The sequence below is a fragment of the Amblyraja radiata genome, chromosome 27, assembly GCF_010909765.2.
Source record: "Amblyraja radiata isolate CabotCenter1 chromosome 27, sAmbRad1.1.pri, whole genome shotgun sequence".
In the NCBI taxonomy this organism is placed as follows: domain Eukaryota; kingdom Metazoa; phylum Chordata; class Chondrichthyes; order Rajiformes; family Rajidae; genus Amblyraja; species Amblyraja radiata.
The window spans coordinates 979,972-992,958 of record NC_045982.1 but is presented as its reverse complement, the minus strand read 5'-3'; the positions used below and the strand labels follow the sequence as shown (position 1 = coordinate 992,958).

Here is a 12,987-nt window from a genome sequence, read left to right as displayed (position 1 = left end):
CAAAAGACTCGGTGCATCTACCCGATCTATTCCTTGGGTTTAGAAAAGTTATCCTGATAACATTGTGTAGCTATATTTAAGAGGGAGTTAGATCTGGCCCTTGTGGCTAAAGGGATCAGGGGGTATGGAGAGAAGGCAGGGATGGGATACTGAGTTGGATGATCAGCCGTGATCATATTGAATGGCGGTGCAGGCTCGAAGGGCCGAATGGCCTCTACTCCTGCACCTATTTTCTATGTTTCTATGTTTCTATGATGCATTTTCCTCTCCAGCCCTTCCATCCGCTCCCTACGGTCTGACGCTACTGAGCTCAGGAAAGAGGGAGATGGTGATTGCCTGGAAGAAGCCCAAATTCCCGATCGGCCCGGATATCCTGGGCTATTACCTGGACTTCTGCGATGCTGCAGTGGCTGAGTGGCATGAAGTGAATATTAAACCCATCAAGGCCAGAGTCTATAAGGTACGGCAGGCTCACACATCATACTGTAAGTCACAGGATCATAAGCGATAGTAGAAATAGGCCATTCGGCCCATCAAGTCTACTCCGCCATTCAATCATGGCTGATCTATCTCTCCCTCCTAACCCCATTCTCCTGCCTTCTCCCCATAACCCCTGACACCCGCACTGATCAAGAATCTATCTATCTCTGCCTTAAAAATGCCCACTGACTTGGCCTCCACAGCCGTCTGTAGCAAGGTGAGGAGAGGAAGATTTATTAGGAATCTGAGGGGTAACTTTTTCACACAAAGGGTGGTGGGTGTATGGAACGAGCTGCCGGAGTTTCATTTATTGTCACGTGTACCGAGGTACAGTGAAAAGCTTTTGTTGCGCGCTGACCAGTCAGTGGAAACTCAATACATGATTAGGTCATAGGAGGAGGTAGTTGAGGCAGGGACTATCGCAACGTTTAAGAAACAGTTAGACAGGTACATGGATAATATAGGTTTAGAGGGATATGGGCCAAACACAGGTAGGTGGGACTAGTGTAGCTGGGACATGTTGGTCGGTGTGGGGCAGGATGGGCTGAAGGGCCTGTTTCCACACTGTATCACTCTATGACTAATGTAGCTGGGACATGTTGGTCGGTGTGGGGCAGGATGGGCTGAAGGGCCTGTTTCCACACTGTGACTCTCTCTATCTGACGTTTCTCTCCTCTGTAGATGGGGAATCTAACCGAGGGCCGTTTCTACGAGTTCCGTGTCTTTGCCATGAACTGGGCCGGGGTCGGCCCTTCCTCAGCCGTCAGCGATCAGTTTAAATGTGAGCAGTGGACCACACCTCAACCAGGTGAGTGCCCTGCCCATCGATCGTAGACCCAACCCCGCAGGTGTGGAATGAGTGTGGCAGGTAGGGACTTTATCTGGACTTTTATTGACAAATGCTTTCAAAACTTGAGCCAGACACCCTGGGTTCGATCCTGACTACGGGTGCTGTCTGTACGGAGTCTGCACGCTCTCCCTGTGACCGCGTGGGTTTACTCCGGGTGCTCCGGTTCACTCCCACACACAAACACGTGCAGGTTTGTAGGTTAATTGGCTTTGGTAAAATTGTAAATTGTCCCTAGTGTGTGTAGGATAGTGTTAGTGTGCGGGGATCGCTGGTCAACGTGGACTCGGTGGTCAGCACCTGGTTCCCTGCTATATCACTGAACTAACCTGTGGCCAGCAGTTCACCGGCCCGGCGTGGGTTGGTGTGAGTGTTTATACGTTATGTTTTTAGCTAACCTTCTCCTGAAATGCCTTGCGATGTCTGGCAGGTTCAACTGTTTCATAATTGGATATTGCTGTAAATAAGTGGATCTTCTGATGACATAGAACAATCCAGCTCAGGACAGGCCCTTCGGCCCACAATGTCCGTGCTGAACATGATGCCGTTAAACTGGTCCCCTCTGCCTGCACGTGACCCGTATCCTCCACTCCCTGCATATCCACGTGCCGGTCTAAAAACCCCTTCAACACCACTATTGTATCTGCCTCCACCCCCATCCCTGGCAGCGAGTTCCGGGCACCCACCACCCTCTGTGTAAAACAACATGCCCCGCATATTAACCTTCAATTTTGCCCGCCTCACCTTAAAGCCAATTCCTCTAGTCCTTGACATTTCCACCCTGGGGAAAAGGTTCTGACTGTCTACCCTATCTGTGGCTCTCATCATTTGACAGACTTTTTTACTTTCTTTCCCACTCTGTGTACCTGTGTATCTGTGTACCTGTATACCTGTGTATCTGTGTACCTGTGTATCTGTGTACCTGTGTACCTGTGTATCTGTGTACCTGTGTATATGTGTACCTGTGTACCTGTGTATCTGTGTATATGTGTACCTGTGTATATGTGTACCTGTATACCTGTGTATCTGTGTACCTGTGTACCTGTGTATCTGTGTATATGTGTACCTGTGTATATGTGTACCTGTGTACCTACCTGTGTACCTGTGTACCTGTGTATCTGTGTACCTGTGTACCTGTGTATCTGTGTATCTGTGTACCTGTGTACCTGTGTATCTGTGTACCTGTGTACCTGTGTACCTGTGTATCTGTGTATCTGTGTACCTGTGTATCTGTGTACCTGTGTACCTGTGTACCTGTGTATCTGTGTCCCTGTGTATCTGTGTACCTGTGTATCTGTGTACCTGTGTATCTGTGTACCTGTGCACCTGTGTACCTGTGTACCTGTGTACCTGTGTACCTGTGTATCTGTGTACCTGTGTACCTGTGTACCTGTGTACCGTGCCCGCGCCTGTCCTGGTGATTTGCCCGTGACGTTACCTGTGTGTTGCCTCCACAGGGCCCCCCTTCCACCTGGAGTGTACTGAGGTCCGCAGCAGCTCGCTGCTCCTTCACTGGCAGCCCCCCATCTACACTGGGAAGTATGACGTAACCGGCTACCTGCTGGAGCTGTGCGAGACGGAGGGAGGAGAGTGGAGAGCCATCAATGAAAAGCCAACACCCAGCACACACTTGAGGGTTTGTAAAAGCTGCAGATGTTGGTTTACACCGAAGACAGACACAAAATGCTGGAGTAACTCAGCGGGACAGGCAGCATCTCTGGAGGGAAGGAATGGGTGACGTTTCGGGTCGAGACCCTTCCTCAGACAAAAAACACCTCCTCCTACTTATCCTTGGACCATGATCCCACAGACGAGCACCAGACCTTAATATAGACAATAGACAACAGGCTCAGGAGGAGGCCATTCGGCCCTTCGTGCCAGCACCGCCATTCAATGTGATCATGGCTGATCATCCCCAATCAGTACCCCGTTCCTGCCTTCTCCCCATATCCCCTGACTCCGCTATTTTTAAGAGCCCTATCTAGCTCTCTCTTGAAAGCATCCAGAGAACCGGCCTCCACCGCCCTCTGAGGCAGAGAATTCCACAGACAGACAATATCACACACCATTTTATTAAAAAACTGCGCCTCCAGGTCTGAAGACGTATCTCGACCCAAAACTTCACCCAATCCTCCCCCCCAGGGTTTGTGAAATGTTCATCAGTTCCAGCCCAAACTTCACCCTGAACAATGTACGATACGGCCAGTGATTTAGAGTGTCTCCTGCATGGACCCTGGCACTGTAAGGGAGCACTCTCTCCCAGAGACCCCTCCATAATGGAGAGGTGGGCGGCTAAGATCAGCCACTGTCTCTTGGGCAAGGGAGCAGAGTTATTCATACATTAAAATATTAAGTTGGAAAGAGCAGGTAAAGAGATTCACCAGGATGTTACCTGGACTTTAGTTGAGTTTATTGCCACGTGTGTCAAGGTACAGTGAAAAGCTTCTGTTGCGCGCTAACCAGTCAGCGGAAAGACAAGACATGATTACAATCGAGCCGTCCACAGTGTACAGATACAGGATAAAGGGAATAATGCTTAGTGCAAGGTAAAGCCAGTAAAGTTCGATCAAAGATAGTCCGATGGTCTCCAATGAGGTAGATGGGAGGTCAGGACCGCTCTAGTTGATGAGACGTTGGTTCAGTTGCCTGATAACAGCCGGGAGGAAACTGTCCCTGAATCTGGAGGTGTGCCTTTGTTTTCACACTTCTTGTGGGCGTGAGTTATAGGGAGGGGTTGGGTAGGCTGGAGCGTAGAAGGTTGAGCGGTGACCTTATTGGATAGGACAGGCAGAGGGATATGGGCTAAATGCAGGTAAATGGGACTAGCTTGGATGGGGCATCTCAAGATGGGCTGAGCTGAAGGATCTGTCTCTGTGCTGTCAGATCATGGAACATGGAACACAGAACATAGAGCATAGAGCACAGGAACAGTCCCTTCGGCCCACAATGTCTGTGCTGAACACGATGCCAAGACCATCTCTGCCTGCACATGGTCCCTTCCCCTCCATTCCCTGCATATCAATGAGGTTCTTCAATGGTCTCTTCAACCCCATGGTCGTATCTGCCTCCACCACCCCCCCTGACAACACGTTCCACGCACCCACCACCCTCTGTGTAAAAAACCTGCCCCGCACATCCCCTTTAAACATTGCCCCTATTGATGTTGGATAGGTCTCCAGTATTTAATATATTTCAAGATTCAAGAGAGTTTATTGTCATGTGTCCCAGATGGGACAATGAAATTCGTGCTTTGCTTCAGCACAACAGAACATAGAATACAGAACAGATCAGTGTGTCCATATACCATTATATAAATATATACACACATGAATAAATAAAACAGATAAAATGCAAATAAACAGATAATGAGCGATTAATATTCAGAATTTTGTTTGAGTTGAGTTCAAAGGCCTGATGGCTGTGGGGAAGTAGCTATTCCTGAACCAGGACGTTGCAGGACATTTGGTTTGCCTCATTCGTTCGTTTGCTCGTGTGTCAGACGATGGAGCTCGCTGGTGGCTTCTGTCATCGTCCAACATGTTGACTGAATTGTCGCCCGACACGTCACAGAGTGCATCGCGCCGTCGCTTCCAGGGATCGCCACGAGGAGGCATCGGTCATCATTCCCGGTTTGCCTCTATGACTCGCGATGGACTGTTAAAGTGAACTGTTTTTCTCTTTCATCCCCTGAAGGTTTCTCCCTTGGAAGAAGGCAAGACCTACATTTTCCGAGTGTGTGCGTTGAACTCGGCGGGGGCCGGCGTTCCGTCCCTGCCGTCCGACCCCGTTTGTGCTTTAACCAGACCAGGTTTGGCCATTACACTGCTGTGTGATCCCTAGCTGTGCCCACCCTGACTTCAAACATCTAGTGGGTTGTTTGTGTCTGCCAGCAAGGCCAGGAACTCTGCTAATGCCAACATCGGCAACCCTGTGTTTCTCCACAGGGACCACGGAGATGGGGACTGGCGTGGATGAGGATGGCAATGTGTTCCTGCTTTTCCAGTGCCCTGAGGTCACGGACACATCAGAGTTCATTTGGTCCAAGGACGAGCAGGAAATCGCAACTCCTGAAAGAGTGCGGGTTGAGACGGCAGGAGACGTGTAGGTGCCCAAACGCGACAACATTGCTAGGTTTATGTTTCTTACCGTCACGTGTACCGAGGTACAGGGGAAAGCTTTGTCTTGCTTGCTATCCAATCAGATCAGGTAAAACTACACATAAATATAATCAGTTCAGACTCAGATAATACCAGCAGAGCAAAGTTCATGGTCACAAGTGATCAAAGGTCAAAAACTTTATTTGCCATTTGTGCTTACACACATAGGAACTCTTGTGCGGCTATTCAGAGAGTCAAGTCAAGTCAAATTAAAAATTAAAATTAAAAATTAAAAATTAAAAATTAAAAAAATTAAAAAGACACACAGAAGACACATAATCCATAAAAAACACATACCACTCCAGAAATAAAAAAAGAAAATGCCTAAAACCCTATACAAAGGGGAAAGTGAGAGCATTGTAACTTGCACAAACCCTATATCAGGACATCAGTTCATTTTGTTTTGTTTTGGCCAAGAGTCTCACTGTTGCAGGGAAGAAGCTCTTAAAAAAGCGTGTTCTGTTTGTGGCGATGCTGTCCGCTCGTCTGTGCCTGAGGTTGTATGTGCAGTTTTTGTGTTTGAGCAGGGAGTGAGCTGGATGTAGTGTGTCTCTGATGATTCTCTCTGCTCTTTTTTGACAGCGCTGTGTGTAGAATCAGGCCATTCGGCCCATCAAGTCTACTCCGCCATTCAATCATGGCTGATCTATCTCTCCCCCCCAACCCCATTCTCCTGCCTTCTCCCCGTAACCCCTGACAACCCCGTACTAATCAACAATCTATCCATCTCTGCCGTAACAATATCCATTGACTTGGCCTCCACAGCTGTCTGTGGCAATGACATCCAAAGGGGAAGATGCAGAGTGCAGGATATAGTTCTCAGCATTGTAGCGCACCAGTTCCAGGGACAAAGTCCAATGTCCGCAATGGGGTAGAGGTGAATCGGACAGCACCCGAGCTTATGTACCTTAGGCTGTTCAGAAGCCTGATGATATACAGAGGGGAAGAAGCTGTCCCTGAGACTTTCCGCCTTAAACAATGCAATAGTCGGAGATAAATCCACAAAATCTTCTTGAAGGTGTTGCGATTAAAGCCCACAGGGTCTGTGCAGCTACACAACTTAGTTGAGACATGAGGCCGCAGATGCTGAAACCCTGAGCTAAAATACAACGTGCTGGAGGGAGTCAGTGGGACAGGTGGCATCTGTGGGGGAAGTCTTCAGACTGACAGAGAAAGGAAGAGAGGTGAGGCAAGAGGTGGCAAGCAGTAGGTGGATCCAGGTGAGGATGGGTTGATTGGCAGGCAGCAGCCAGGTGAGGGAGGGGAGGGGGAGAGAGTGGCGGGGGATGGGGGGGGGGGTGAGGTTACAAACTCCATAGCGACAGCACCCAGTCAGGATCGAACCCGGGTCCCTGGTGCTGTAAGGCAGGGACTCTAAACCGTGCCGACCTAAATCTTGAACATTCATCCCCATGAGGAGATAAAGGAACCCGGCTTGGACGTTACTGTTTAAGAAGGAACTGCATATGCTGGAAAATCGAAGGTAGACAAAAGTGCTGGAGAAACTCAGCGGGTACAGCAGCATCTATGGAGCGAAGGAAATAGGCAACGTTTCGGGCCGAAACCCGGAAGGGTTTCGGCCCGAAACGTTACCTATTTCCTTCCTGAAGGGTTTCGGCCCGAAACGTTGCCTATTCCCTTCGCTCCATAGATGCTGCTGCACCCGCTGAGTTTCTCCAGCATTTTTGTGCACCTTGGACTTTACTCCTTGGAGCGCAGGAGGCTGAGGGGCGATCTCAGAAAGGTATGTGAAATCACGAGGGGAATAGATCGGGTGAATGAATGCACAGAGTCTTTTACCCAGGGTCGGGGAATCAAGAACCAGTGGACAAAGGTGAGATGGGAAATATTTAGTAGAAACCAGAGGGGCTGCCAGACTAGTTCAGGCAGGGACTAACAAAACATTTAAAATACATTTTGACAGGTATATACTGTGGATAGGAAATGTTTAGAGGGATATGGGGCAAACGCTTGCTCTCTCTCTCTCTCCCCCTCTCTCACTTTCATCCTCTCTCCCTGGGGAAGACGAAGAAACGGGAAGAGAAGAGCGAGCGCGAGAGAGAGCGAAGCTAGCGAGCCGAGAGAGAGGCGAGCAAGAGAGAAGGGGGGAGGATCGAAAAAACAGAAATGAAGGGGGGGCGAGAGAGAGAGAGGAGCAGCGACGGACGAGAGAGAGAGCGGAGCAGCGAAAACAAACGCGCGAGACGAGGCGAGCGGAGAGAAGAAGAAAAAAAGAGGAGACAGGGGAAAGCCGGAGAGAGAGAGAGAGAGAAGAGGAGAGAGAGCAAGGGAGGGAAGGAGAAGAGAGAGCGAGAGCAGAGAGAGAGAGAAGAGAGGAGAGAGAGAGAGAAGGAGAGAGAGAGAAGAGAAGAGGAGAGAAGAGAAAGAGAGGATAGAGCAGAGCGAGAAGAGAGAGAGAGAGAGCAGATAGAGCGACGAGATATATAGCAATCAGCGCTAGAGATCTTACCATCTCTCTCTCTCTCTCTCTCTCTCTCTCTCTCTCTCTCTCTCTCCCCCTCTCTCTCTCTCTCTCACTGTCTCTCTCTCTCCCTGTCTCCAGGTGTAAGCTCATCCTCGTTGACCCAGGGGCTGCTGACCTGGGCATGTACAACGTACAAGTGACTGGTACTGATGGACTTTCCTCCAGTCACGCTTTAACTAACGAAGGTAAACTATTTCTCCATTCCCGTCAAATAACAGATGAATCCTTTGACGTGGAATCTAAAGTCTAAACGGTTTTTTTCAGAGCTGCAAAAGCTGAAGGAACTGAGTCACCGGAAAAAACACCCAGGTGAGACCTTGTTGTAAAATGTCCCAGTTTTAAATCTGGAAAACCAATGGGGTTAAACCACTTGCATGTGGACCACAGAGAGTAGAACAGTGCAGCAGGGGACAGGCCCTTCGGCCCACAACTCCTGTGCTGAACGTGAAGCAACTCATTCTTAATCTGAGAGACTTCTAAGAAGGAAACAATGTGCTCCTGAACCAAGGTGAAGACCCAAGATCTGGCCCAGGCCAGGCTAGTCCCTGCATGCTGATCCCAGGACAGAGTGGATCTGCAATCCCTACTTACAATTGCTCCACTCTTTTCAACCTCTCCTCCAACAGCAGGTCATAGAAACTTAGACAATAGGTGCAGGAGTAGAGGCCATTCAGCCCTTCGAGCCTGCACCGCCATTCAATATGATCATGGCTGATCATCCCATACCTGCCTTCTCTCCATACCCCCTGGTCCCTTTAGCCACAAGGGCCACATCTAACTCCCTCTTAAATATGGACAATGAACTGTGGCCTCAACTACCTTCTGTGGCAGAGAATTCCACAGATTCACCACTCTCTGTGTGAAAAATGTTTTTCTCATCTCGGTCCTAAAAGATTTCCCCCTTATCCTTAAACTGTGAGCCCTTGTTCTGGACTTCCCTCATGTATCTGTACACAAGGACAGCTCGATTATAATCATGCGTAGTCTCTCCGCTGACTGGATAGCACGCAACATGAAAATATGCTTTTCACTGTACCTCGTGACAGTAAACCAAACTACAGTGAGTTCTGCCAACACCATGCATGGCTCCAGCACCCAGGCCCCAAGCCCAGCGAGAGCCAGGACACAGGTGAAAACTGAGAATTCAACCATCCATGGGAGGACCCGTGGGAGGACTCGTGGGAGGACCCGTGGGAGGACCCCTGGAGGAGGACCCGTGGGAGGACTCACGGGAGGACCTGTGGGAGGACCCCTGGGAGGACCACTCAACAACCTTCTCCACCATAACCCGACAGCAGGATGCAAACAAGTTGGAAAGTGAGAAACATAGAAACATACAAAAATAGGTCCAGGAGTGGGCCATTCGGCCCTTCGAACCAGCACCGCCATTCAATATATGATCTGATCATGAGAGAGAGGGAGAGAGAGAGACTATTCAGCGTGTATCTTTATAAAGATCACAAGGATCGGCCTCTGCTGATGTACCGACCTCCAGACATGACTTGTTTAAGAAGGAACTGCAGATGCTGGAAAATCGAAGGTAGACAAAAGTGCTGGAGAAACTCAGCGGGTGCAGCAGCATCTATGGAGCGAAGGAAATAGGCAACGTTTCGGGTCGAACCCCTTAAGGAAATAGGTAACGTTTCGGGCCGAAACCCTTAAGGAAATAGGCAACGTTTCGGGCCGAAACCCTTAAGGAAATAGGCAACGTTTCGGGCCGAAACCGTTAAAGGTTTCGGCCCGAAACGTTGCCTATTTCCTTCGCTCCATAGATGACGAAACGCATCTGCCGGTCCTCTTTGTTCTCACGTTTGATTTGTTGACATTTGAAATGTGAAGGTTGTAACATTTATACATAGTTAATGTCTCTTAAAAATGAACAGCAAAAGGGTGAGAGAAATGTCTCGGCCACTCGTCCACAGAGTTTATTGACGTTTATAAAGTTACATTGCGGTATTCTGGCTGAAGTTCATCATAATAATCAAAGCTCCACGTGGGTTTCATCAAGAGCAGCCTCATTCCTGCCACCTATCCGTGACTTTTCCAAATCACCCGACTGACAAGAGTCAACAAGGTCTATCACAGCCCAAATAACAAGTGCTCTGTCCAGAGTGCTAAACCATGATGGGGGCCCCTCCAGGTGAGACAGATAGGTAATAAGCACACCCCCAGATTCAGGGACAGTTTCTTCCCAGCTGTTATCAGGCAACTGAACCATCCTATCATCAACTAGAGAGCGGTCCTGACCTCCCATCATTGACTCTAGGACTATCTTTAATCGGACTTTACTGGACTTTGCCTTGCACTAAACGTTATTCCCTTTATCCTGTATCTGTACACTGTGGACGGCTCGATTGTAATCATGTATTGTCTTTCCGCTGACTGGTTAGCAAGCAAAAAATAAGATTTTCACTGTACCTCAGTACACGTGGCAATTAATTAACTAATCTGAACAGAAACGTACAGAATTTTACCAATCCTTGTTCTCAACATGAGCCAGAATTCCCCGACGTAACACCACGATTCTCAACCACAATGTGAATGAGTGACTGAGACACTTTTGTTGCCCTTTTGCTGCTCATTTTCAAGAGTCATTAATTATGTATAAATGATAAGACCTTCACATTTCAAATGTCACACTTCAACAGATCAAATGTGTGGACAAGGGGAGGGAGAATGTTCAGAGCCGATGGGTATTTTCTGACCTCGAGCTAGAAACTTTCCAGCAGACGTTCACAAACAGCGCGTGACATAACTTGCCCTTGAGTAGCGACCATTCACACGCTAGCCAAAACACACAGGGGGGGGCACGGTGGCGCAGACGCAGAGTTACTGCCTTAAGGGCCTGTCCCACTTTCACAACATAATTCACGACCTCTGCCCAGTTTGCCCTTGACACATACTCGCAGCATGGTCATCACGAGGTCGTGGGAGGTTGTAGGTAGGTTGTAGCAGGCTACTATGCTAGTCGTAGGTACTCGTGGCATCATGTAGGTTGGGGCGTTTTTTCTAGCCTGATGAAAAATGTCCACGAGTAAAAAAGGCAGTAAGAACTGCCTCTAGTGTGTGTAGGATAGTGTTAATATGTGGGGATCGCTGGTCGGCGCGGATCCGTTGGGCCGAAGGGCCTGTTTCCGCGCTGTATTTCTAAACTAAATTGCAGGTGCTGCAATGTTGAGTGAAAGCAAGGTTCTGAAGAAACTCAGCGGGTCAGGCAGCATCTGTGGAGGGAATGGACAGGTGATGTTTCAGCTCAGGACTTTTCTTCAGACTTAGTTTAGTGACCACGTGGGTTTTCTCCGGGTGCTCTGGTTTTCTCCCACTCCAAAGACGTGCGGGTTTGTAGGTTAATTGGCTTCGGTAAGTTGTAAAAATTGTTCCTAGTGTGAATAATATTGCTAGTGTACGGGGATCGCTGGTCAGTGCGGGCTCGGTGGGCCGGAAGGCCTGTTTCTGTGCTGTATCTCTGAAGTCTAAAAGTAACGGGTCTGATCCTGTGTTGAATATACCTACTGACTTATCAATTCCCGTCTGACCAGAGGTTTCAGGGGGATTCTGTCTGGGAGTTTGCCCCGCTATAATCATCTCTCTTGCCATCTCTCACTTGTTGTTGTCAGTCATTGGTGTGAAGTCCGACTGGGCTGTGGAACTGCTTGACAAGGGCAGCGTACGCCTCTGGCTACAGGTGGAGAGTCTGTCACCAGCCGCTCACCTGCAGCTCATCTTCAACCAGAAGGAACTTTCAAGCAATCCGGTAATCCTTCTTGCTTAGACCTTTATTCACTGGGAGGGGAGTCAGATGCAAGGCTGGTATTTGTCACATCCTGCTTCTCCCATTGCTCATTGCAGACAGGAGTTAAGAGCCAGCTGAGAAACACACACGAGTGCTGGAGTAACTCAGCGGGTCAGGCAGCACAAGTTCTTAAGTACGAGGCGTACAGAATTAGGCCAATCGGCCAACCAGTCTACTCCGCCATTCAATCATGGCTGATCTATCTCTCCCTCTCAGCCCCATTCTCCTGCCTTCTCCCCATAACCTCTGACACCCGCACTAATCAAGAACCTGTCAATCTCCACCTTAAAAATATCCAATGACTTGGCCTCCACAGCCTTCTGTGGCAAACAATTCCACAGATTCACCACTCTCTGACCAAAGAAATTCCTCCTCGTATCCTTTCTAAAAGTAAGTCCTTTTATTCTGAGGCTGTGCCCTCTGGTCCTAGACTCTCCCACTGGTGGAGACATCCTCCCTACATCCACTCTATCCAGGCCTTTCGGCATTTGTGGAGAATATGGACAGGTGATGATTCGGGTCGGGACCCTTCCTCAGACTGAAGGAGTCACGTGTAGCTCACATGAGAAATGGACAACAATATCCTTCGTAGCTTTGATCTCATGATTAATTATTCACTAAATGTGAACTCCTGCCAGCGGCTGGATTTGTATGGAAGGGTGGGTGTGAAGATGAAACATCAAAGGGGAGAAGATGAAGGAAAATGGAGAATAGATCATTGTTAGCCAGGGGAAGGTGACGAGGAAACGTACAGAGATAAATGTAATTAGGAAGACAGTCAGACTGGTTGGAGAACTAGGATGGGGGGGTGATGGAGAGGTGGGGGGGGTGATGGAGAAGTGGGGGGGGGGGGACAAGGATTACTTGAAGTTAGAGAAGTCAGCAGCAAGTAATGCATTTGTATAGCGTCCGTGAATGTTGGGGGGGAGTTTTTTGCACGGCCCATGTATGGTATATATTTATTTCCTGAATAAAGTACATTTTGATTCCTCACAGACTCACAGAATCAACTTTGATAAAGCCAGTGGCCTTGTGGAGATAATTATTCAGAACTTCACTGCAGCTGACCAGGGCTCGTACACGGCTCAGTTACAGGACGGAAAGGCCACGGGCCAGTTCGCCCTGGTCTTGATCGATGACAGTAAGTTGCCACCGACACGCTGCCTGCTCCCGTCCACTCACTGCTGGCTGTTGCAGCTGCCACCCACACGCTGCCTGCTCCCGT

The 12,987-nt window shown here is 48.9% G+C and overlaps 1 protein-coding gene and 1 long non-coding RNA gene across 2 annotated transcripts in view; one reads left to right on the top strand and one right to left on the bottom strand.

The window, feature by feature from the left end:
• The window catches only part of LOC116988284 (myomesin-3-like), a 47,229-nt gene that overhangs the window by 22,348 nt on the left and 11,894 nt on the right, over nt 1-12,987 (top strand). Inside the window, exons 17-25 of the mRNA XM_033044840.1 lie at nt 273-460; nt 1,162-1,288; nt 2,785-2,963; nt 5,021-5,135; nt 5,272-5,428; nt 8,048-8,154; nt 8,234-8,278; nt 11,587-11,723; nt 12,759-12,903. Coding sequence (XP_032900731.1) covers nt 273-460; nt 1,162-1,288; nt 2,785-2,963; nt 5,021-5,135; nt 5,272-5,428; nt 8,048-8,154; nt 8,234-8,278; nt 11,587-11,723; nt 12,759-12,903 — 1,200 coding nt within the window. The remainder of the gene's footprint in view (nt 1-272; nt 461-1,161; nt 1,289-2,784; nt 2,964-5,020; nt 5,136-5,271; nt 5,429-8,047; nt 8,155-8,233; nt 8,279-11,586; nt 11,724-12,758; nt 12,904-12,987) is intronic.
• LOC116988285 lies at nt 5,046-10,861 on the bottom strand. Its single transcript, XR_004415906.1, has 3 exons — nt 10,842-10,861; nt 8,819-8,824; nt 5,046-5,152 (listed from the first exon to the last, which is right to left on the bottom strand). It is a non-coding gene; the product is annotated as an uncharacterized LOC116988285 (long non-coding RNA).